This window comes from Solea solea, chromosome 20 (genome assembly GCF_958295425.1).
Source record: "Solea solea chromosome 20, fSolSol10.1, whole genome shotgun sequence".
In the NCBI taxonomy this organism is placed as follows: Eukaryota; Metazoa; Chordata; class Actinopteri; order Pleuronectiformes; family Soleidae; genus Solea; species Solea solea.
Genome location: NC_081153.1, coordinates 21,830,500 through 21,855,421, shown reverse-complemented (window position 1 = coordinate 21,855,421; position 24,922 = coordinate 21,830,500). Strand labels below are relative to the sequence as shown.

Genomic DNA, 24,922 nt, shown 5'->3' with positions numbered 1-24,922 from the left:
TGCTGAAAACAGGTGAACTGGTTGGTTCACATTTACATTCACTAACGTTTACATCATGGAATTCTCAATATGACCAAAGCTAAAAAGAATTCAAATGTTTCAAATATTTCAAAACCTGCTCCAAAAAAAACTGTACTTTTTTAGATTTCACTGCTACTGTGTCAAAACGTCCTGAAAAACCTGAAAGCAGACAGAGGAGTCTCTACAATGAGAGCAGCAGCAGCATCTTTGACCTGTAGAACAAGTTGGTCCAGTAGGACGCCGCTCCTCTGAAACCAAATCGCATCAGAAAAGGAGAAAAAAAAAAACACACTCTTCACCCTGGCATGGTTTAAGTTCTTTATTGCCTAAAATAATCAATATTGCAAAAACATATATGGCTTTATATGAAAGCTGGAAAAACTCCCAGGAAATGAGTGAGTCATATGTAATCATTTCTGATTCATGCTGAAATCAAAGCCTATACACAACCAGCCTGGACTCATTTCAAAATGGCGTGATGTTGATTACATTTCATTTTCTTCAAACACAACATCATGGATTCATCCTATTTTCCCCATATATATATATATATACATAACACTAACAAAAGCATCCATCCCACAGCGTATGAGTAATGTGCAGTGAAGATTCTAAACCAGTATTTAAAATATGACCGGTTAAAAATACAATTATAGCAGAGAAAATAAAAAGATTTTTACAGATAGTGGGTGTTTGAATGTCAGCGACACAGTAAACGGAGGCAAATAAATGAAATAACTAGAAATCAAAGGTTTATTGAAGCTTTGAAATCATGTTTTGACACTTGAATATTACAAAAGAATAGTTTGACAATTTAGAAATGGACTTAATCAAAAACAAACCTTAGCAAACAGCTTAGGACAGCTAGCCTGGATCTGCTAATCTGCGCCTGCTATCACTGGCTAGCTAATGCTAATCACTTCAACATGTTTTTGTTGTTTTTACTTCTAGAAGAATAATTGACACGACAACTGACAGAATCCTCTACTTTCCGAGTAAGAAAATCAAAATGGTTGATCCGTGCATATGTGAAACATCAAACAGCTAGAAATGTAGCTTAGCCCAGCATAGCCTGAAAACAGAACAGCTAATTAGCTTTGAACACGTCAATTACTTCAATTTAATCCTGCCAGTACTTTTCCAAATAGAGCCGCCCCCCTCCAGTCTCTATGCTAAGCTAAGCTAATAGTCTTCCAGCTGTAGTAAATATTCCCGTCACAAAATGCGACTAATCACATTTGATTAAAATGTCTATTGGCACAAAGTGTGAGATACCTGGACATTAAGCTTTTTATTCAGGCAGAGATTCATACAAACAAGGCACTTGAATTTAGTGTGAGAACAATATTATATCAAAGCTAAAAGTAAACACAAAAGGTCATGTGGGGAAGCCCTGAAGTTACAGAAACCAGAGGTCATGGGTCAGGGGGGCATTTGATTCAAACCTGGTAGTGCTGTGTGTGTGTGTGTGTGTGTGTGTGTGTGTGTGTACACATTTTCTTATCCATGATCCATTGTTATATCCCATGTCAAACGAGGACGTTGGCCACAAGCAGAGCAGTGAGGGTGGCGAAGGCCAGGCTGACCCCGGAGGCCCCCGGCAGGCCGGGCGCGGCGTTGCACAGATCGGTGGAGCAGCACGTCTTGGTCATGGAGTAGAAGGTGGCGTTGGGGTTGTTGTCCGTGACGGTGACCTGTTCCGTCTTGTTGCATTCGGCCACTTTTAGGCAGCCCTTCTTCTTTACGTCCACGAAGCCGACTGAGGAATGACAAACACAATTGACGTCAGTGTCGATTGTTCACCGCGTTTCAAATGAGGTTGGAGCTTCAGCCTCAGGGGAATGTTCTGATGGCACGAAACCTTGTTACTCCGGTTTCAGTTTCCTGGTCTTAACCATAATTACAGAACAATAAACACAGCAGTACTTGAAGTCCCTCCATTGGCAGTAATAAGAAACAGGGTTGTTATGCACAGCAAGGAAATCTATTATGTTATGTCTCCTTTAAAGATATGAATTCTTTGAGTGAAATTTTGTACTTCTATAAATCTTAATGTAATTTGATGTCACTGGGAAACTTAAACTGTTCATTGCTCATTTATTCACCAGGGTTTTTATAAGAGAAGAAATAAATGGAATATTAACTGGGTTAGTGAGTGTGGAGGTTTCATCCAACACACATTCTCATGGTCACTTAGGGAAGCGTGCTCTGTGGTTTTTACAGCAGCTAAACAAACAAACAAACAAACATAAATAAATAAATAAGGGAGCTACACAGGCAACACTTGTTGTGAGACTATGACAGAGTTTGATATGTTTAACTGCAGGACTCAGCGAGCGTCCACAACTGTCTGAGTAACAGCTTCAATTTGAACACACAGCCAGTTTATGTTGTAATTGCATTTTTTTAAACCTCAAAACCAACAGTTGAAATGAACTGGACAAACGAGCTGATGTCATTCTTGTGTCACCTGATGTGCCAATAATCCAATGCATAAAAGGTAAACAAACACACCTTTGTGTTGTCTGACGGTCAAGGATGAGCATGACCGACTGAAGTCAAAGACGGGAAAGACAATGAATCATGAAGCTTTGACCAAACTTGACTCGTCTTTTTGTAAGATTTGTTACCAATAACTGTTTTTTTTAATCAGTCAACACTTATTATTCAGCTGTCAATATTTACAGAAAAGATTTGGGCTTGAATTTCCTGGACTCTGCAAGTTGTTTGATGTGAATGTAGTGACACACTGAAGCTGAGCCTCACCTTCTCATTCCTGACAAACAGTTTTAACACGAACAATTCTCCCAACTGACTCCAAGTATCATGAGACAGAAACGTAACGGCCGTCTCGACTGGAACAAAAATGGTTTGGCTTTTTGTTCCTAATGCTTACGTACATTTACTCGGTGAAATCCTTTATGTACATTGCTATGTAAACAGTCAAGACTGAGGAACGAGAGGTATTTAGGTTTGAGCGATTATCTGTGGTGATCTCGTGTCTCAAACACCTGATAATTAACGCACATGTGGGGAAATCTTGAATCAGTAAACATCTTCAAGAGTGAAAGGTAAATAAAAGTCAATTTTGTTATTAACATTGAATTGTAGCTTGTAGTTCAAAGATTTCCCCAACTGATGAAGATAAATGATTTAAGCATTTATTGAAAAAAAAGGATCATTTTTAATCTGTTCATTTTTGACCAAGTGATTGAACGACATGTGCCGATTGTAAACTCTTCACATAGAAATGTTGAGGTTTTAGCCGTGGAGCTTCTTACCTGCTGTCCCAATCCCACTGTAGCAGTGTTCTCCTGCTTCACACGTGGTTTCACTGGTTAAGCACAGTGACCACAAGCCAAGTTTGCATTTGTAGCAGCGCAGAGACTGGCCTAATGTCAAGAAAGAAGAAAAAGAAGGAGATTCAGAAAACAGGTTATAATTCATACGAGTAACATCTTGTGTGTTTGATAATAAATGTGTTTGTAAGAGTAAGCTCTCACTGCAACTTTGCCTGAAACTGTCAAACTTTATCCTTTCATTTAAAACGACTGTTTCACAATAACATCTTTTTTGTGAATTATAATTGAAACTTTTTGCCTTTTGCAGCCAATGACGACAGACGGGCACATGATCGTTAAGTGGGTAAAACCTGGTGTGGTTTGCTTTAAAGCCAGAGCTCATCTTACAGATAACTAGGTCTGAACAGAGGCGTCACTCAGGATTTCCCCTCACAGCCATGAAATGACCTCACCTTGAAAGAAGGAGGTCTTTAACATCCGCTCTAGGTCTGCAATTATCAACGGATTACTGAAAGAATAAATCAATAAATAAACTAATTTTATGATTGCAGTGGTTTGTTTCTGGTTTCTTTGCTACATATTTAAACAAAGACATCATTTTGAGGTTTGAGACCTACAGTAACATGCACTGCATGCAACATGAGCACTTAGAACTGCATGTAGTGACATCAACTAATAGTTATTTTCATAAGCAATTAATCGGGTAATTGTTTAGCCCATAAAACGTCAAAATCAATCCAAAATAAATCAGTTCTAATGATTTTTGTCAAATGGAAACCAGCAAATATTCAAAAAGCCGGCTTTAATTGTAAATAATAAAAAAAAACACTAAAAATCAATGCATCGGTTATCAAAATGGTCGACAATTTCCTAGTCCATTAATAGAATCATCTCTGCAGTTAGGCAGATTTTAAAGTCAGGTGTAAAGACATCAAAGACTAATACATTCATTTTCTTACATAAGATGTAAATTAACATAATTACTGGACCTAAATTGGCAAAAATAATGATAATATAAATGTGACGACTTCATAATCCTCACACATAAGGTGTTGTCTGCTGTCACAGTGAAGCAAAGCCTGAAATACGGAGTGGCCATTGTGAGGTTGACAGACTGCACACTGTGTGTGTGTGTGTGTGTGTGTGCGTGCGTGCGTGTGCGTGTGTGTGTGTGTGTGTGTGTGTGTGTGTGTCTCTGTTGAAACTACTGTTCCACTAAAACCTGTCGCTCCAGTTTCAGCGTGAAAAGTCCCCAGACTGGAATGTTTGTAAAAAGTACACCGACGTCAGTAAACACACGACTGAATCACTGAACTATCCTAAATGATCACAGAACACAGTCAGAGGTCGTGTTTAGAGGTCGCGACCTCTGGTCTTCTTTCTCTCCAGGTTCCTATGAAGCCAACGGATATAATCTGCAAAAAGCAGCTCATAAATGAGCCGAGCAAACACTGACCCATAAAAATAAAGGAGTGGACATTCTGACGGCCAGACTTTTACAAAATGTCCTCCATCCAAATGAGAGTAAAACGCAGTGCGTCTCGTTCTCTTGTAGTTTGAGTAAAGTCTTATTTTCCATGTGTTTTGTTCTTCAATCCACGTCAATGAAAACAGACACTTCAGTCTTTAATGCCGGTGGATTTTAAAGTTGCATTAAGATCTTAACAGTGATTGTCCCTTTGTTGTTGATCTGCATTCAGTCTGATTCTTATTTTATTGTATTTTTTTCACTTCCCATTATTTTATTGCGCTTTTATTTTCTATTCAGATATGAAGCACTTTGATTACCTCGCAGTTTCTTTTGACTTCTCAAATAAATCACTACAATTTCTCTGCTACTTCAGTGGTGCAAGATGTCATATTTGCCTAATTATTCTGGTTATGTGGGTTTAAAATAATCACTATGCGATTAAGAGGTTTGCTGAGCTGAGTCGTGGCCATTCATCATGGTCTCTCCATTTTAGGTGTGCAGGATCCAATGTGGAACAGAAGTCTTCTTCACATCATAGGGAGTTCAAACTGAAAGCACAGTGATTTTTTAAATTACACAGAACTTTTCCTACAACAAATGACGTAGAATTCATCAAAACTTGCCCCAGACAATTACAAAAACAGAAATAATCGAAAAAAAGCTGGGGCTTTTATTCTGAAAATAACACTTAATGTTGCAACACTGTTTGACTTCCTGTCCCACACATTCAGTGGATTCCCCGGGTTAAACTCACAGCGTGAGTTAAGATATTAAATTGTTATTTTAAAGGAAATGTAAAATTTTGCTAATACGAGTAAACTTTTGAAATAATTGTGATTATTATTTTTTCCATAATGAAGCCGCCGTACATAAGAGGACCAGATTTTTAATAATATCCTAATAAGGCAATTCTTGGCTGCTCCATTGTTCTCCAGCGGTGGAACGACAACCACACCTTTTCAAAAACAGGTTTCGGTTACACCCGAGTCGACCGACGTGATCACGCTTACAACTGTGCAGAGTAAAGACAGGGAAATAAGCACAGAGTAGCAGACATCCAGTAATATCCAACAACACACACAGATGATGGAATCACGGATTATGGCATTGGCATGGCGCTGCGTGCTGCCACGCCTTGTATCGCCTCAAACATCCAGCATATCACCCGTTTACCTGCTGACAGGAATCTGAAATCCAGACCAACTTGATTCTCATGCTATTGTGTCATTGTGTTGCCACAGGCCGTAACACATCACACACACACACACACACACACACACAGTTCATTAATAACCACTCAATCAACCCAAATCACACATATTTACCAGAAACAAGAAGAATCAACTACAGAGAAACAAAACAACCTGAAAACAGACAGAATTCAAATAACAAAGAAATAGACTTTTATCTTCTAATGTGTCCAATATGACCACAGTGTGATGCTGTGTGCACACAGACACAGTCACATGGGAGCAGTACAAACTAATGATGTTCAATTACAGCAGCACTGTGGGATTATACAAATGTCATCTGTGTGTGAAATCACACGTTTGGACTAATGTCAATGTTTAAATGGTCAAAACGATGAAATGTCGACACTCATTTTGTCTTTTCTCCTCCTTAAAGCACAAAGCCGTCTACAGTCAGGTCCAGTAAATGCTACACAGTACAGTACAGTACTACACAGCACTACACAGTACAGCACTACACAGTACAGCACCACGAGAGTACCACGAGAGCGGCGCTCCATCTATCAGCATTAACATGTGCAGCAGGTATGAAACATGCATGAAACATAGAAGCACGTCACCGTCCATCTCAACTTCTATTCTGTGACATAAAGGTAAGTGGAAAGTTGCGTGTCTGTGTCGGACTATGGCGTTAGCTCTGTGAAAGTGTGCATGTTAACATACTGACTGAAAAACACACTCAGTTTATTAGGTACACTTAGGCAACAATCCTACAGTGAATCCTAAGTTATAACGTGCTGGTATTTTGTCAGCTCTAACTAAACCCCTCTCTTCTGAGGTAAACTCCGCCCATGATGCCTGATTTTGTAAAATCCCAAGAAGTGGGCGTGAGAGCTGAGTGAGGGAGAGGGGAGGGGGGAGGGGGGAGACGAGCCTCTCAATCCCTCACCCTGCGTTTCAAGCGGTGGAGAGACAAAGACAACAAAGCTACAGCGAAGGCATTTACAAAAGGGGGAGGAGTCTGGGACAAGGAGCCTCACCATGATTGGACGAGAGGGTGATGAAAGAGTGAACTAAGAAAGCCGAGGACAACATTTGAATGTAGTTACTGGTGTTTGACCAGAGAGGCAGTAAATACACATGCAACATGTATCATTTCAATACTTTACACTAAACTGATCAACAAACATGAACTAGAAACACATTTACACTGACGTACACTTAAGACATTTAATTATATCTTTAAGAAACAAAACACTTTTCATATTTTAATATCCAATTGTTGACTCCCAATTCATACGTGTGTTTGTCTGCTAATAAAATGAAATGATTAACATTTGTAGTTCATTGGTAATGTTTTGATGTTACATGTATCCTTGTAAAAAATTTAATAATAATTAAACAAATGATTGTCTTTGTTTTCTATAAGGAGTTTGGATGCACACAAATATATACTTTATATACAGGAGTAGTTCTTCCTCTGCCACAAACCAGACAATAATCACCAATTCAGCTGAAATAAATAGAAGTTGAGTGCAAGGAAAATGTCGGAATATTCAGGTGTGGCTGACAAATTCCTACTCCTGTCAGAGTCAGCCTTACACTGCCCTCTACTGCTCATTCTGTCAAATTACACATCACAGAACAACAGCCTTTCAATTTGAGGAACCTGAGACAGAATGACAAGAAAGCCAAGTGTTTATAAAATGATAACATGGTAAAAGTAGCCCTGCTATAGTTGGAGAACAGGCAGTAATGTTTGTTTTTGCTCAGTGAGCACACAGAGTGGACATGTGACACCATGGGGAAACATGTTTATGAAAAGGATCATGGGTATCGCCTTCCAAGCTCTGGCTCCAAAAGTGTGATTACAGTCATCAGAGCTCAAAGCCCAGGAAGAGCAACGGTAAACACACGGCAGTGGGCCGGCCTTGTGTGCAAATATGCTTTGGTTCCTGATCGCAGTGACAACATCCTGGTTTCCTGAGTTTAAAAAGGTGAATGCACCTGGAAAAATGTCTGTACACACACGCACACACACGCACATTCACACACTATCCACAGTGAAAGGCAGGTTTTATAGTTCAGGAATCTTTGACTCTGGGTTAGAGCTGCAACTAACGATTATTTTCATAATCCATTAATCTGTCGATTGTTTTCTCGATTAATCGTTTGGTGTTCGTCAAACCTGGAAATGATAAGGTTCTCAAACCAAAATGATTCACTTTTGATGATTTCTTTGTTCTCCAGAACAAACAAATGAAGAAAATATTCACATTTAAGAAGCTTAAACTATCAGAAATCTTGTTTTAATCATGAAAAAAAAAGCTTCAAACCGATTATCAAAATAGTTGTAGATTAATTTAGTAATCGATTAATAATCGATTCATCGTTTCAGCTCTTCTCTGGTTATTTGCATTCATTCCCAGAAATAGGAAGCTATTGGATCGCAGCTTTCTGCATTACACACAACCACCCAACAGGTGGCAGCAGAGGGACGTATATTTACTCAAACACTTGGCAAACAGTGCTGGAATAAAATTTCAACTGTATGTTTTTAGCTGTGGTGATTATTAACGTCCACTTTAAACAGTCTGATTCTTCTAATAATATTGTTGACTTGTTGAGACGTGACAAATGGAGGATTATATGTCTCACTCTCATGAATCGTGAAATAAGTATAAAATCAAAGAGTTGTCGTCCAAACAGCAGCTGCAGGGCAGCACAGAGGAGTGTTTTTAAACCTCACTGTGTCATTTTCTCCACGTGTGAATGACACAAACAACTCCCTGTAAAGCACTGGAGGCCTGAGTTTCCAGCTACAAAAGCAGCCAGCAGGGAGAAGAGATCCTGGTACAGGGTGTGGTGATGGTGTGGTGATGGTGTGGTGATGGTGTGAGAGCTGCGAGGCGACTGAAGGCAAAAGAAAGAGGAATACAATACTTTGCCTCATTGTGTCTCGAGGTTGCTGATGCTCAGGAGAAATGAAATGTGATAGTTGTGCACAGGCTGCTCGGTGACAGGGTGAGGAATGTCTCATGCAGCGGTGGCAGGTCAGGACATGATTCACACTTCTCACACAGAGAGGGAAAAAAAACCTAAAAAAACGGCCTCAAAGCAAAAAGGATCTGTGTGCCACAAACAAGCTGCCTCACCCTAAACTGTAATAATCCACACACACACACACACACACACTCAGTGTCTGTGAGGAAAGATTTGAAATCATTACAGAACAATGATGAATTGGCAGAGGTTATATTAGTATTAATTATTATATATGATATTTCACATATTAGCCAACATTGGTCTTCCTTAAAATAGTTTAAATTCACATTAATCTTGTCTGAACAGTTTACTGATAATGTTTCATCTCTTTATTTTTATAAACTCATTTGTGGTTTATTTATTATCTTTAACCAACATTAACCCCAGTTCAATACTTATATACTTTATTTGTTCATTTCAGTTGATGTTGAACTTCTGAACATTTACTTTTTGCTCATGTTTAGAGCTTTGGTTTATTTCTTTATTTACTGTGATTTCAAATCATTAATGATCTTTTGTATCGTTATTCAGCTCCTTATTAAAATCATGATTAACTCCTAATGAAGAGCAGCAGGTGATGACACACACACACACACACACACACTTTATAAATGTTCCGTTAGGTTCACTGACTAAGTTAACAGTGCAGGTTATAAACGTGTTTGACGGGTTCGTAAGAAAATAAATATGAATATTAAAGACAGGAAAGAAACCTGAGGTTATGGAAACTGTGAAAGCCTAATGTTCAAAAACGTTTTCACCTTTAAGAAAAGTTTTGTATCACAATTCAAAAATAAGTTGTTGGACTTTCAAAGTTTTACAAATCAACTTCACAATGATTACTTTACATGAGAAATAATCAATAATCAATAATAATTCAAGTAAACACTTACCGACTGCAAAGCAGACTGCGACTGCAAACAGCTGAAGGATGATTCTGTTCATGTTGGACAAATAAAGAAGAACTTAAAACTCGCGACCTGCGCCTGTCTGTCTGTCTGCCTGTCTGTCTGTCTGTGACGAACCGTTAGAACTCTGACTAAACAGCGTCTCTGTGCCGCCATCCTCGCTTTTATAGCCTCCACCTCCCAGTGAACGTCACTGCTGACCAATCACAGCACGTGTTCTCTCGAGCATCCGCCCAGGGTTTTTTTCTTCCACCTGAGCTGCATTGGAGTTAATGTGTTCATCAGGGAGTTCACGTGAGAGAATTCAGAGAATATGAGGGGGTGAACTGAGAATCGTGGCGTTTTTGTGGGGATTGAAGGTGACTTGATGTTGATGTGATGTTGTTGTGTTGTGTCGTCACTATAAACTGACGCTTATTCTCATCAACGCTTTGAGCTTCTTCTCGTCCTTTACTCCATGAATGCAGGGAGCGTTCATGTGTTCACTCATGTGTTCACTCAGCGTTCATGTGTTCACTCAGCGTTCATGTGTTCACTCAACGTTCATGTGTTCACTCAGCGTTCATGTGTTCACTCATGTGTTCACTCAGTGTTCATGTGTTCACTCAACATTCATGTGTTCACTCAGCGTTCATGTGTTCACTCATGTGTTCACTCAGCGTTCATGTGTTCACTCAGTGTTCATGTGTTCACTCAGCGTTCATGTGTTCACTCAACGTTCATGTGTTCACTCATGTGTTCACTCAGCGTTCATGTGTTCACTCAGTGTTCATGTGTTCACTCAACTTTCATGTGTTCACTCATGTGTTCACTCAGCGTTCATGTGTTCACTCAGCGTTCATGTGTTCACTCATGTGTTCACTCAGCGTTCATGTGTTCACTCAGTGTTCATGTGTTCACTCAATGTTCATGTGTTCACTCAGCGTTCATGTGTTCACTCAGTGTTCATGTGTTCACTCAACTTTCATGTGTTCACTCATGTGTTCACTCAGCGTTCATGTGTTCACTCAGTGTTCATGTGTTCACTCAACTTTCATGTGTTCACTCATGTGTTCACTCAGCGTTCATGTGTTCACTCAGCGTTCATGTGTTCCCTCATCACCACACACAAAAACAAAGAAATATCTTTAGAGGAAAAACGTCCACAACACAAGCTCAGTCGTCTTTCAACTCAAAGGTTGTGGGTTCAATTCCCGGCACCACTAGTCTACGTGCCTATGTGTCTTTGGGCAAGACACATCACCCCACATGGCTCTTGTCAGCATGTGAATGAGTGAAAGATTAACTGTTTATTTAATATATAAATAATGCATTTTATATAGTGGAGCATGTATATTCGTATGTATGTAAACAAGTAATGTCTGTTGTGTTGGGGTCACACCCTCTGGACAGTTCACCAGTCCATAACTCTAACCCCTAACCACTGCTCCACCGTGTGGCCCTGGATTAATCAGTTTAGAAGAAAAACCAATCAGAGCAAAGTGATTGTTGTGACTGAGGTTCAACATAAAACGACACAGATGTTCCTCTCGTGCAAACTTCTAGTGCTCTGAATGATAATTGATCCGCCTGAAACACAAGCGTGTGTGTGTGTGTGTGTGTGTGTGTGTGAGCGTCATCTCAACGTACGATGGAGTTTTCCTTCAAGCTATTCTGAAGCCACGGTCGCCGACACAGCAACAGCGTTTGTCTATGATTCATTTACGTTTACAAACGTGTTTTTTATGCAAACTGGAGCCTCGGGATTATTTACACAGTTAATGTTTGTTTGTGTTGTTCAGACTCTGAGCTTCAGCACGCACCGTAGAACAACATCAACATTTACAACAAAGTGCTTCAAAGAGTGAGTGGAAGTTTGACTACTGCTGGTGACAGGGTTAGGGTTCACTCTGGACACGTTACCAGTCCATCACGGTCCATCACAACCATTCACTCTCACATTCAGTTTAAGTAGGTGCATGTTTTTGGATCGTGGGAGGAAACCAGAGTTCAGAGAAGAGTGACCACAGTTGTATTACATTACATTACATTACATTACATGTCATTTAACAGAGGAGTGAAGCCACTTTTGAGGACGTCTCTGCCGCTCCTCCTGCTCGTCCCGAGCCTCCAGATGCAATGAGGAAACAAACTTCCCATGACTTTGTTTCTATAGGTGAGTTTGTGCTTGAGTTTAATTATTCACACAAGCAAGTTTCCACTTGCCCAGAAATTGTCTCAGGGCTTTATGTGGTTTCAAGTGTCTATTCAGTGAGTGACTGACCAGTATGACCGGGGGGGGGTGACTGTTTGTTTGTCCACAGCGATCACAAAGAAAGACGCTTTTGGTTACCGCGTATGTTTGTTGTCGCTATGACACCAGTTTATTGATTATCTGTGCATGTAATCTTAAAAACAAAACAAAAAAACAGGCACGCTTTGGATTCCTGGAGGGTGGAGGGAGTGTGCAGTTATGAAATGGCATCTTCAGAGTCATGGTTTTGAAATACTTTGCTGAGAGGGAGGCTATCTATGGTGCTGTCGGAGAAATGCCTCTATTGTTTTGCCCACAGATTTGTTGTGTTTCTCAACTGCAGTCATTTGGGAGAAGGGCGTGTGGGAGAAACCAGCCAAAATAATCCTGACTGTGTGAGCAACAGCAATAAGAAACAGAAATATTCAAACTCAGGCCAACCGTAACATACCCGTGGCTACAAACTGAACATCTCTGAGAATTACTTCAGTACTACTGTGTAGAAATATAAGGTAAATGTTGTTCAAAAGCAGGAATTGTCCTCTTTCAACATGATACTGTATATGTCAGAAAACATGTGGGAAACAAACGGGATTCAAGGACACGTCAGAGCCATAGTTAACATGATGGTGCGTTCCGTTTGTAGTCTCAATCTGGAATTTCTGGAATTTCTGAGTTTGAGGAACGACTTCAAACTCGGAAACAAGGAGCAACCTCGACACGACGGCTGTGACCATACACAGAGAGTCACAGACAAGAGTCACAGACAACAGAGTCACAGACAACAGAGTCACAGACAACAGTCACATACAACAGTCACAGACAACAGTCACAGACACAGACAACAGTCACAGACAACAGTCACAGACACAGACAACAGTCACAGACAACAGTCACAGACAACAGTCACAGACACAGACAACAGTCACAGACAACAGAGTCACAGACAACAGAGTCACAGACAACAGTCACAGACAAGAGTCACAGACAACAGTCACAGACAAGAGTCACAGACAACAGTCACAGACAACAGTCACAGACAACAGTCACAGACACAGACAACAGTCACAGACAACAGAGTCACAGACAACAGAGTCACAGACAACAGTCACAGACAAGAGTCACAGACAACAGTCACAGACAAGAGTCACAGACAACAGTCACAGACAACAGTCACAGACAGTCACAGACAACAGTCACAGACAACAGTCACAGACACAGACAACAGTCACAGACAACAGAGTCACAGACAACAGAGTCACAGACAACAGTCACAGACAAGAGTCACAGACAACAGTCACAGACAAGAGTCACAGACAACAGTCACAGACAACAGTCACAGACAGTCACAGACAACAGTCACAGACAGTCACAGACAACAGTCACAGACAACAGTCACAGACAACAGTCACAGACAACAGTCACAGACACAGACAACAGTCACAGACAACAGAGTCACAGACAACAGAGTCACAGACAACAGTCACAGACAAGAGTCACAGACAACAGTCACAGACAAGAGTCACAGACAACAGTCACAGACAGTCACAGACAACAGTCACAGACAGTCACAGACAACAGTCACAGACAACAGTCACAGTCACAGACAACAGAGTCACAGACAACAGTCACAGACAACAGTCACAGACAACAGAGTCACAGACAACAGTCACAGACAGTACAGTACTGACCGTGTGTAAAAACAGTGGTTTTGTTATTTATCTTTAACACTTTCTTCAGTCTTGTGTCTGAAGTTGCTGAAGACAAGACGTGTTTACTGATATCTGCTGTCAAAATACAGTTATTCATGTTATTCAAGGCTTTATAAAGCTACTGCTAAAACTACTATAAAGTGTGGGAACACTTTATAATAAGGGTCACAAAAAAACGTTCAGCTCTGAATGATATATGAATTAATAACACAACAATAAAACATGGCTTAACTGTTACTAAATAATGAAGTAATGTCAGTGAATGTACCCTAACTGCAAAGTAATAAGTACAGCTAAGGCAAATGAAAACTCAAATTGACAATTTGTAATTTGAACCTGATGGAGGTAGAGATCAGCATCTCACCAAAGTTATTTTTATCCTCTGGCTCATTGTGATAAGTCATGCAGTCCATCTAACAGAAGAGTCCAGGAGAACCATGTTATTGTCTACGGACTACAATTCTGTGCCAAACTCTGGTCTAGAATGTTGAGACAGCAGCTGACTTCAGAGAAACCCCAACATTACATCCACACTACAGTTCTTCCTTAACTTCAGGTCTACCGAAACTTCAGGTCTACTAAAACGTCAAGTCTACCAAAACTTCAGGTCTACCGAAACTTCAGGTCTACTAAAACGTCAAGTCTACCGAAACTTCAGGTCTACCGAAACTTCAGGTCTACTAAAACGTCAAGTCTACCAAAACTTCAGGTCTACCGAAATTTCAGGTCTTCCAAAACTTAAGGTTTACTGAAACTTCAGGTCTACTGAAACTTCAGGTCTACTAAAACCTCAGGTCTACCAAAATTTGAGGTCTACTGAAACCTCAGGTCTACCGAAACTTCCGGTCTATCGAAACTTCAGGTCTAACGAAACTTCAGGTCTACCAAAGCTTCAGGTCTATTGAAACTTGAGTTCTACGGAAACTTCAGGTCTTCCGAAACTTAAGGTCTACTGAACTTGAGGTCTCAAATTGAGGTCTGAGACTTCAGGTCTACTGAGACTTCAGGTCTACTGAGACTTCAGGTCTACTGAAACTTCAGGTCTACTGAGACTTCAGGTCTACTGAAACTTCAGGTCTATGGAAACATTATGGTCTACTGAAGCTCCATATGATTCTCCTTAACTCAGAACACGGAAACGAAAAAAAGGGGTTTCATGTGGATGTAGATGAAGATATCCTGAAGTGATGCCGTGTTTACGGAAAACTACCGTGTGAACAGGGCGTGGGGCTTTGACTTGGCTCTCTGTCTGCGTTTGAATAAATAAGACTGTGTTCCACCTCCTTTAACAAAACATCACTGACCTTACTGCAGTGTAAATACTCTTACGCCTCGGAGCTTTTCTTTTTGCCTGCAGCCACAGAGTTAATGAAGCGAAACATAGGAGTGTATCTTAACTGAGGCCACTTCTTCTTCTAATGTCCACTTATTCCACAATACACAGCATTAAAGTAACATTAAATCAGTACATTTAATTCCTTCCATTTATTATTATTTAATAGAAATACAGACACTGTTGCATTACATTGTTCTAATGTGATCTTTGGACACAGCAAAGCAGTCTATCAGTGTTAAGTAACACTAAAAGTATGTCAAGATGTATAACATGTAACTTTTAGTTATTTTAAAACTAAATGAGTCACATGTCACGCAAATCCTGATTGGGTCTTGTATCTAACTGATATTTGAACAACAGTAACAGCAGCAGTAACAACAGTAACAGCAACAGTAACACTAACAGCAGCAGCAGTTCTCAGGGGAAAAATGCCTTGTTCACTGTTTTCAATAACTATAGCTCCACGTGAGCGTGGTCATCATAGCAGGGCTGCATGAAGCTGGAGCTCGATGATGTGTATTTTTGTGGACAGCAGACATAGAAAAAGGTGGCTTTGATTCTTGTGTCACACGTCATGCTCATGACTCTTCAGTGACGACACTCTCTGACCAATCAGTGGCCAGAAAAACACCAGGTACCAGGTCCTATCACTGATGGAGAAGAAGAAGAACACCAGGTACCAGGTTCTATCACTGATGGAGAAGAAGAAAAACACCAGGTACCAGGTTCTATCACTGATGGAGAAGAAGAAGAACACCAGGTACCAGGTTCTATCACTGATGGAGAAGAAGAAGAACACCAGGTACCAGGTTCTATCACTGATGGAGAAGAAGAAGAACACCAGGTACCAGGTTCTATCACTGATGGAGAAGAAGAAAAACACCAGGTACCAGGTTCTATCACTGATGGAGAAGAAGAAGAACACCAGGTACCAGGTTCTATCACTGATGGAGAAGAAGAAGAACACCAGGTACCAGGTTCTATCACTGATGGAGAAGAAGAAGAACACCAGGTACCAGGTTCTATCACTGATGGAGAAGAAGAAGAAAAACACCAGGTACCAGGTTCTATCACTGATGGAGAAGAAGAAGAACACCAGGTACCAGGTTCTATCCGAGAGCAAAACAAAGTCAGCTTCAGACTTTTTACAGGAGGCAGATTTATTCTCATTAAGCTCATTTGCTCTCTCATCATCACCCTCCTCTTCCTCACATAAACTTCACTGGTATAGTGACCCTAGATGAAGATGCAGCGAGAGATGAAGTGACTCTAATTGTTATTATTTCATTAATGTATTCATCTTTGTTTTGTCTCATTCTCTACACACTCCAGTCAAACTTCCTCAGCTCCACTGTGATTACATACCACACTTATACAGTATTATATTCAGTATTATTATATACAGATTACAGTATTATATAAAGTATTAATATATACAGATTATATACAGTATTATATACAGAATTATTATATACAGATTATATCAGTATTATATACACATTATATAGAGTAGAATAGTATTTCTGATTTTCCTCCATGTACCACCAGAGGACACCACCAGAGTTTGAGAACCACGGGCCTGGAGGATGTTTAGCGTGTGGTTTCAGTCTCTGTGGCTACAACATTTCCTTCATATCTGTTGCACAGACTCATCCCAACAACAACATCTGTGAGGAAAACAGTGCAGCGTTCCCTCTGGGTGTGGCACAGCACAGGCCCAACATGTCACATGACAACAGTAAAAAAGCCATCATTGGAACGGCCGTTTCTGACCACACCTGGGAGTTTGAGCTGACCGTTAAGAGGACGACGGCAGGTTACACTCGTGTGTTGTACGCTCCATTCCCTACAGTTCACAGGAGTTGTGAGTTGCTGTAATATTGGGAGGTGGTGAAGAAGGGCAGGTCCTGAGCTGTGGTTTGAGGTTTATCCTGAGTCATAAGGGATCCTCCTCTTTCCCCTTCTTCTTCTCTCTGCTGGAAAAACTGACAAGGCTTGGCCACATAAGTCAACTCAGGTCTGCCAGTCATTTTTTTCCCCGCAGACAGAGGGAAAAACTGTTTTTATGAGTCATACAAATGGAAGTTATTCTATCGTGTGTCCTGCTGTTTGTGTCACAAGGTGTTTGTTGGGTTTTTGGGGCATAACATTTCTATTTGAACTTGTTTTCATTTCCTTTTCCCTTTTTTTTGTCTTCATATCAAACGCTGCTCTGTCAGGATTATTTAATTTAAGAAGAATTGCTGAAGCATGACCAAGATCTTATGATTTTATCAGTAGTTCAGTGTGTGTGTGTGTGTGTGTTTGCCCACCATCGCTGTTAGTCAAAGTCATGTGAAATGTCGCTGCAGCCACACCCTGAAGCCAGACAACCGTAATAGTTTGGTTACCACGGAAACCAAATTCCAGCTCAGCTCAGACACACGCACTTACACCAAAAACACACAGGTATTCAGGATTTAAACATGACTAAGAATATGTAAGTATGTGTGGAAAGATGTATATGGTACTCTCTACTGACACTATGTGGCAGAAGTGTGGAACTGCAGTCTAAATTAAGACACTGGACAAAAAGAAGTATGAAAAGAAAATAGAAGTTTATTGAGAATTCTGAATCCTGCTCACCCACAGTCTCAGAGAGAAGACGACACACGCACGCGCACGCACACACACAAAAAAACATTAGTTAAAATCTGGAAACATAAATACATTTTCTCTTGTATCATGGATTCCTCAAAGTCACACAGAGTGGAGAGGAGAGGAGAGGGAGCGAAAAGGGAGAGTGAGCATGAGTTATCAGAAACAAAAACTAGCAGCTGGTGATCTGTGTCAGAACCGGGACGACGGATCAGTGCGGAGGTGGAGTGAGATGAAGGATTCAGCTTTTTAAATCTCTGAGTCTCTCCTGCTTTATCTTTACACACAGTTTGACATTCGGGGAAAAGTGTGGAGACTGAAACCAGAACATTATTTCAGCACAATGTAAAAACAACTTCAACTGCATAATCACAAGTCAGCTGTGGTTAATTATGCATGTACGATCTTCAGCGTTGGACTGGAAACAAAGTAAGTTTTAGAAAAGAAAGTGGAAAACAAACACTCAACACAACAGTGACTGCTCGTTTCTATAGAAATGAACACATTAGAAGCTCATTTGTCAGCTGCAGTTAAGACTCCAACAGAAGTCATACGCAGCACACGGCTGTTTCAACGGAATCTAATTAAGTGTTAATTAAGTAGGTGTTTTAAAGGGTGTGCTGAAGAATCCACAATATCATTGGCACAATGTCGGTATCGGTCAATATAGGCTTTAAGACAAATACACGTTTATGATGGCTGTCATTTAAGTAGTTATACAAATAGTTATGTAGTTTAAGTATTTGTTTTAACAAATGTCAAATATCACTAATGACAAACAGTAGGCTGAATAAGCTGCTCCTCCACTTCTACAACGATTATTTGTCACGTTTATTTATTTTGCACAATGAGGGAAACCTTTATCTACATGTGCTGTGACAGGATTATGAGAAATATTACGTTCACTTCGCTACACAAGAGACTAAATGACCACGAGTCGTCAGCAAAGCGTCCAATAACGTGTAGGAGACTTCGTCTAAGACGAGCGGCGCCGAGCGGCTTCACGTGATTTCAACCTTCCAATCCAACACATTTGACATTCCACAAATGTCAAACTGTTTTAAGATAAAGCCGAGGAACGTTCAAGAAATGACGGCGAATAATGAAACATCTACTCCGACAGCATGAAACCAGAAACTTTGTTCTCCTGCCTCAAGAATGCAAGAATTTGTGTTGCACCTCAAGGCAAATGTTAACAGACTGCTTTGTGAACCAACGCAGGCCTCGTTATCTCTGTGTGGGCCTGAGTCTACATGCACTGTGGACTTCTTCAGGGCTTCAAACACACAGGTGTAAACGGACTCTTAACCTACGACACTGTGTTCAGCTTCCCTCCTGCTTTTGTCACACGGCTTAGTTGGGTAAGGTACATGTGTGGAAATCCCAGGTGTGTGTGTGTGGTTCATGTGATTAAGATCACGGCTATGCTTTTTTTTTTGTCTCACTCGCGCTCAAAAAAAAAAAATATCTTGACAGCGTTTTCATTTGCCCTAGTCTAAACCAAAATAATAGTCTTCAGGTTGAAGAGGGGACATGTGAAGAGGTTTAAAACGCAGGCAACCCCTGCTCTTCCAACAACAACTCATTCCCGTCTTCCACGCCCCTCCTCTTCTTCTGTTGAAATCTTCCTCCTCTTCCTCCTTCTGTCTGGACGCTCTCTAGCGTATGGCCTTAACGGGGCTCTTGAAGCTGGAGGCGGCTTGCAGCTGCAGCTGGTAGGCCATGGGGTGGATCTTAAACCCGTACAGCCTTAAGAAAGAAGACAATGACAAACACCATTATGTTGGTAAAGAATAATAAAGTTTGGTTTTATAACTTCCAATCAAGCATGTGCTCCCCGTGTGTGCGCGTGGCTTTTGTCTGGGTTCAAATAAACCTGAGGTAACACGATGTCTACCTCACAAATGTCACTGTGCAGGAGTTCCAGTTTAGTTGTAAATGAGGTTTTGGACAGATGAATGATATACACACACATACACATACATGAGAAGTATTGAATTCTATCAGGCTTTGGGCTCAGGAGCCTTTCGTCTCAAACGAAGGACAATCTGAATGCTGTAGCATCCAGAGACGTTTTGGACAACGCTCTGCTTCAAACTTGTGTGTCAACAGTTTGAGGAAGTTCACATTTCTATTCCAACATAACAGTGAAGACATGGTTTGTTGAGATTAGTCTGATCTGATCTTAGCCATGACCTTTAACCCTTTCCAGCATCTTCAAGATGAACTGGAACTGAGAATATTTTACATAGTTGTGGAATCACTACTAAAATGAGAGATAACATAAAAATGTGTATATTTTGTTTTAGTTATACAGTAAGTAGTCATAGAAAAGTCAGTGGCTCTTATTTTGAAGGCCAGGGTTAAAGGAAGTAGTGATAAGTGTAAGATGGGCTCCCTTGACAGTGTGCATGAAGAAAATAAAGAAACATGTGTTTGCCTTCTTAGAATAACTACTTAAAAGTGTGTGTTAGTCTAAGAAGAACAGCTGCTAAAATGGAAGAAGTTAAAACAACTAAAAACACAATATTATAATCTTAGCAAATATAACGCAACCAACGTCCCTGCAAGGATTAATAAATGACTCTGATTGTGAACGTGATTAGCACTGAGGCCATGATGCAGTGATTTGAATGCTTCACTGATTACCATTAGTATCATTCCATCCCTCAGCACTTGGTTCTATATTAAACTTGTTCTGACTGATCCACTTTATATAAATGTATAACGGTTGTCCTGTGATCAGTGCACATGAAAAAAAGGATTTTTACTCCTGCAGAACAAACCTTGGGACAAACTGGTTGGCGGGCCTCTTCGGCCTGTACTCGGGGTGAACCATGAAGAGCATGTGAGGGAAACCGGTGCCAAAGTAGGCTCCATCTGTGTGGTGGTGCCTGGAGGATTTGGGTGTGTAGACGTCCATGCATTTAGGGCAGTACAGCTTCACCATGGCCTCACCTGGGATATCTGACAGACCTGTGCATGACCACAAACAAAAGGCTTAGATTCCTGTAATGGAGATTGCACTAGCTCTGCAGGTGGAATGCAAATGCCTCCTTTTTCCATCCCGGTATTTTTACTCTGCATTATATTTAAAGCTGTGTATAACAGTTGGGTTTGGTTAGGTATAGGATTTTTGGTGTTTCCATTTTTGGCACCCTTCCCTTGGGGTACCAGAGGAAAATGGTATGATACACGAATTTAATAGTCCAACACGAATTTAATAGTCGACTAATCTTGGCAGCCCTATTGGTAACGCGACTAAATGTTAACACAACTCAATGGTAAGAAATCTCAAACAATTCAGAGGCGAATTTCGATGCCCCCTTACTGTTCGCTTCAATCGTGAAGCAATTAGGTGAATAAATTATAGGAGCCGGGGGCCGTAGCTTCACTCTGAGAAACATCAAAAAAAAAGAAAGGAAATAAACACAATAAATACAAACAAAAAGTAAAGTCAATCTTCTGTTATATTATGAATTAAACTTAAAAATATCACATGCATGAAAAAGAGAGATTCCTTTGAGAAAATAGTTTCCATTTAGCTGTGTATGAGAGCCTGCCGCACACTTCTCAGCAGGTGCTGCTTGGTTGTGTTGCTTCAACTGTAATTAGCCTGTATTCACCACACAGACTAAATATATTGTCCTGTGGGAAACACAGAAATGACTTTCACTGCCATACAAGCGACTAAGCTTTAATACTCACCAATAGGAAGCATGGGCTGATTCTCACAATAAACACGAGGACAATAACCAAAGTCTCCCTGCTGATACTTCTCCAACTACAATGAGGAAAGAAATCAAACAGTCAATAACAAGAAGAAAAAGCAGATAACTGTTAATTAAAAACTCCCAGAAAGCTCCACAGCTCTTGTTGGCTGACACTAAACATTTAAATACACAGCATGACAAAAAGCAAGAGATCTTTTGGAAAAGATCACAAGGTATAAAGACCAAAGAAACCAGAAAATATTCACATTTAAAAAGAATCAGAGAAGAACCTACCTTGTAAAGTAGGTTGAAAATATGAACTCAATGGTTGTCAAGACATTTATCTAGAATCCTATATTGTCTGCAAAATATTACCCCATGGAGTGGGAGGGAAGTATTGTTTTTGGTGGCTTCGTGTGATGGTCTGCACTTGCCAACATGACCAACAGAGGCCGACTGAGGCTTGTTGCATGAATGGGGTGAAGTCTGCCATCTCTGACTGCCTTGTTTCTTTTAGTTTAGCAATTTAATTTCTGAATCTTATCAAAAAGATAGAACTTACCGCCAACATGCATCGAAAAGGGTTTAGAATAAGTTAAAAAGTTCATCTTAGCGAAGGTAATAAAATATATCAGGCAATTCATTTGTTAACAATAATCATTTTAAAAAAAGAAACACAATATTACCCGACACTGTGTAATGTACACAGTGTCTAAAATCTCACAGTCTCAAGAAAAAAAAAAGAGGTATAAGCAGGACGGATGGATAAAATATAATGGACGGACATAGTTGGTGCCTACCATCTGTGCGATGCCTCGGTTAGTGAGGATGTAGCGAGCGTGGATGAGGCCGTAGAGCATCTCTGCTGCCTGCTCGATCAAGTCACTCTGATTAGGATTGTCCTCAAGCTCCTCATCTGAGCATTGAAAAAAACAGGAGTGAAGACATTAAAGCCGTACTGAGAAACCATTTCAAAACAGACGAACCACAACAATAGAACAGGGGTTCTTCTTGAATACTTGTTTTTAATAACAATACAAAGACAACTGAAGTTCTGAAGAAATCTGAGAAGATGAAATACTTCTACCATGTTGATAGGGCTGAAAACCATATCACCATATAACTAATTCATATAGATAACTGCCTCAGTTATGTCTTTGTAACGTTTACGTACACATTACTTCCTGCTACACCTACACACACAGAGCACACACACACAGCAGGCTTAGCCTGTAACATAGAAGAGACTAGTATTAGTTTGTGTCTGACAGGGTGGGGGCGTTATGATCAGACAACTGAGTCATTGTAGTCAATGACATTTTTAACTGCTGAAATTTGTAATATGTATACAACAATAAAGACTTAATATTCAATAAGAGAATATGGTGTCATGAACATGATACAGACCTGGCTCAAGGTCCAAGATCATGTCTAGAGCCTGGCGGTAGTGAGGAACCTGCTCATTGAGCCCCGTCAGGTTGAACTTGTCCTGGATATAGTCCTCATCCACCTGTCAAATGGAGGTAAGAAAACACATTTAAGAGGTTATTTGTTTCTAATTGCCGAGATCATTCCTCTGGTGTGATCAAGCAGTGAAGACATTCCAGATCCAATTCAAGTGTAGGAAAGTGGGTCAAACGCGTCAGTCATATGCTGACGTCATGACAAATACAGCTCTTTTCAAAGTGAGCATTGAAAACACTTAATCCAGTAATGGATTATGGGACAACGATTTCAAGCGTCACTTTAAAAATTGTCTTCACATTCATGAGATATTTGAATTGTGTTATGGTTGTAAAAGTAGGTTGAAAATATGAACTCAATGGTTGTCAAGACATTTATCTAGAATCCTATATTGTCTGCAAAATATTACCTCACAGAAAAATTCATTCCCCCTCAGCCCACAGAACCAGGAGATCCATGACACTTCCTCTGAACTGCTCATGTCTGAAAACCTGTAACAGAAGAGTCAAATTACATTCTGTCTGAAATCTACATGAGCTTCACTTTTTGGACACGGTGGCACAGAAGAACAAACTTCATTATTGGCTTTAACAAAACATGTCACATAATGAGCTCGTTATAAGTCACGAGGTCCTAGAATGATTGGACAGAGGATAAGGCAACTGCAGAGGACACATTCTTTCAAATTTCACGCAACGTGATGTACAGTGTGATACAACATTCTTAAGTTAGTCACAATCTTAAAATAGATGAGATATAGAAATATCTGTAGGATGGTATATTTGAAATATCCTATTTGGTTGTTGACCCGGCAAAGTACACCGCACCACCCCAAGTGTTGTTGTCTGCCTCATAATAATAAATACATCTAAACCAATTGGTTAAACTCCATCAAATCGTAAGTATTTTTGTATAAATAGACGGCAGAGTAAATGAGCTCGCTATCGTTATCAAACCTCAACTCTCTGCTATCCCGGTTAAGTTTCCTTTGCGGGTCAAAATACTAAAGCCTCGAATATGACCTTAAGTGTGTAATGAAGTGTTTATTATACACGAAAACCTGTACGAATATGAAATGTTAATTTGCCGCAGCTAATGTTAGCCTGTTGTGCTAACCACTGCTAATAGCCTTTATTGGATTCAATATGGCGCATCGTCAGACACCAGGCCGCCGGACAGACAGACACGCTCTTCTCTTACAGCTCCGGTTGCCTCTGGCTCTAAATGCCCACACGCTTGTGAATGAGTGATTTGGAAACCTACCTTTAATCTTTAATCCTCTTGTAAAACCCGAATGGTGAAAATCTAACAACTCCACTGTTGTAAATAAAATGGACACCAGCCGAGGTTCACCCCGAAGATTCCGCTGTTCCTCTGCTTCCGGTGTGTTGTCCGGTGCAGAGGACAGGTCTGAGTGTGAGCTGCTGCCACCTACTGTTCATCCTCTATATTACACTCTCATGATGCAGTAGTTTGATGTTTCTACTAAAATCGTAGTACTTGTACTTTATGTATTTAGATTTCATGCCACTTCATACACTCTTTTTTCACTATTTCATTCAATATTTTATAAATTATGAATTATAAATGTAGATGTTTACTATGGTGGAATGTGACAGACATCAACCAATCGCTCCCTCAAATAGGTAATATAATGAACATGTGTGAAGATATTAAGAGACAACATGAACTCCCCATTTCATTTTGTTTTATTTTTACTGTATTTGTTTTTTCAAGAGATGCATATTTTTTAGAATGACAAAATCAAATATTTTCTCCTTACCTATGTAGACACACATGTTTGTGTGTATGGGGTTACATGGCTTGAGGTCAATGTCTGAAGTTGTACGGAAAAGTTGGAAACAACACTTTATGGCCAAAAATAACCCT

At 40.2% G+C, this 24,922-nt stretch overlaps 2 protein-coding genes across 2 annotated transcripts; both read right to left on the bottom strand.

The window, feature by feature from the left end:
- Window positions 1-325: 325 nt before the first annotated feature.
- On the bottom strand, window positions 326-10,082 carry LOC131447737 (sperm acrosome membrane-associated protein 4-like). The gene is made up of 3 exons (XM_058619738.1): window positions 9,923-10,082; window positions 3,303-3,413; window positions 326-1,780 (listed from the first exon to the last, which is right to left on the bottom strand). The coding sequence occupies exons 1-3, from the start codon at window positions 9,972-9,974 to the stop codon at window positions 1,551-1,553; spliced, it is 393 nt and encodes a 130-aa protein (XP_058475721.1). The 5' UTR covers window positions 9,975-10,082; the 3' UTR covers window positions 326-1,550.
- An 8,580-nt stretch (window positions 10,083-18,662) lies between these two features.
- Window positions 18,663-24,430, bottom strand: csnk2b (casein kinase 2, beta polypeptide). The gene is made up of 7 exons (XM_058619884.1): window positions 24,296-24,430; window positions 23,442-23,523; window positions 22,976-23,078; window positions 22,369-22,484; window positions 21,564-21,639; window positions 20,642-20,831; window positions 18,663-19,604 (listed from the first exon to the last, which is right to left on the bottom strand). Exons 2-7 carry the CDS (start codon window positions 23,511-23,513, stop codon window positions 19,514-19,516), a joined length of 648 nt encoding a protein of 215 aa, XP_058475867.1. The 5' UTR covers window positions 23,514-23,523; window positions 24,296-24,430; the 3' UTR covers window positions 18,663-19,513.
- Between the last annotated feature and the right edge of the window lie 492 nt (window positions 24,431-24,922).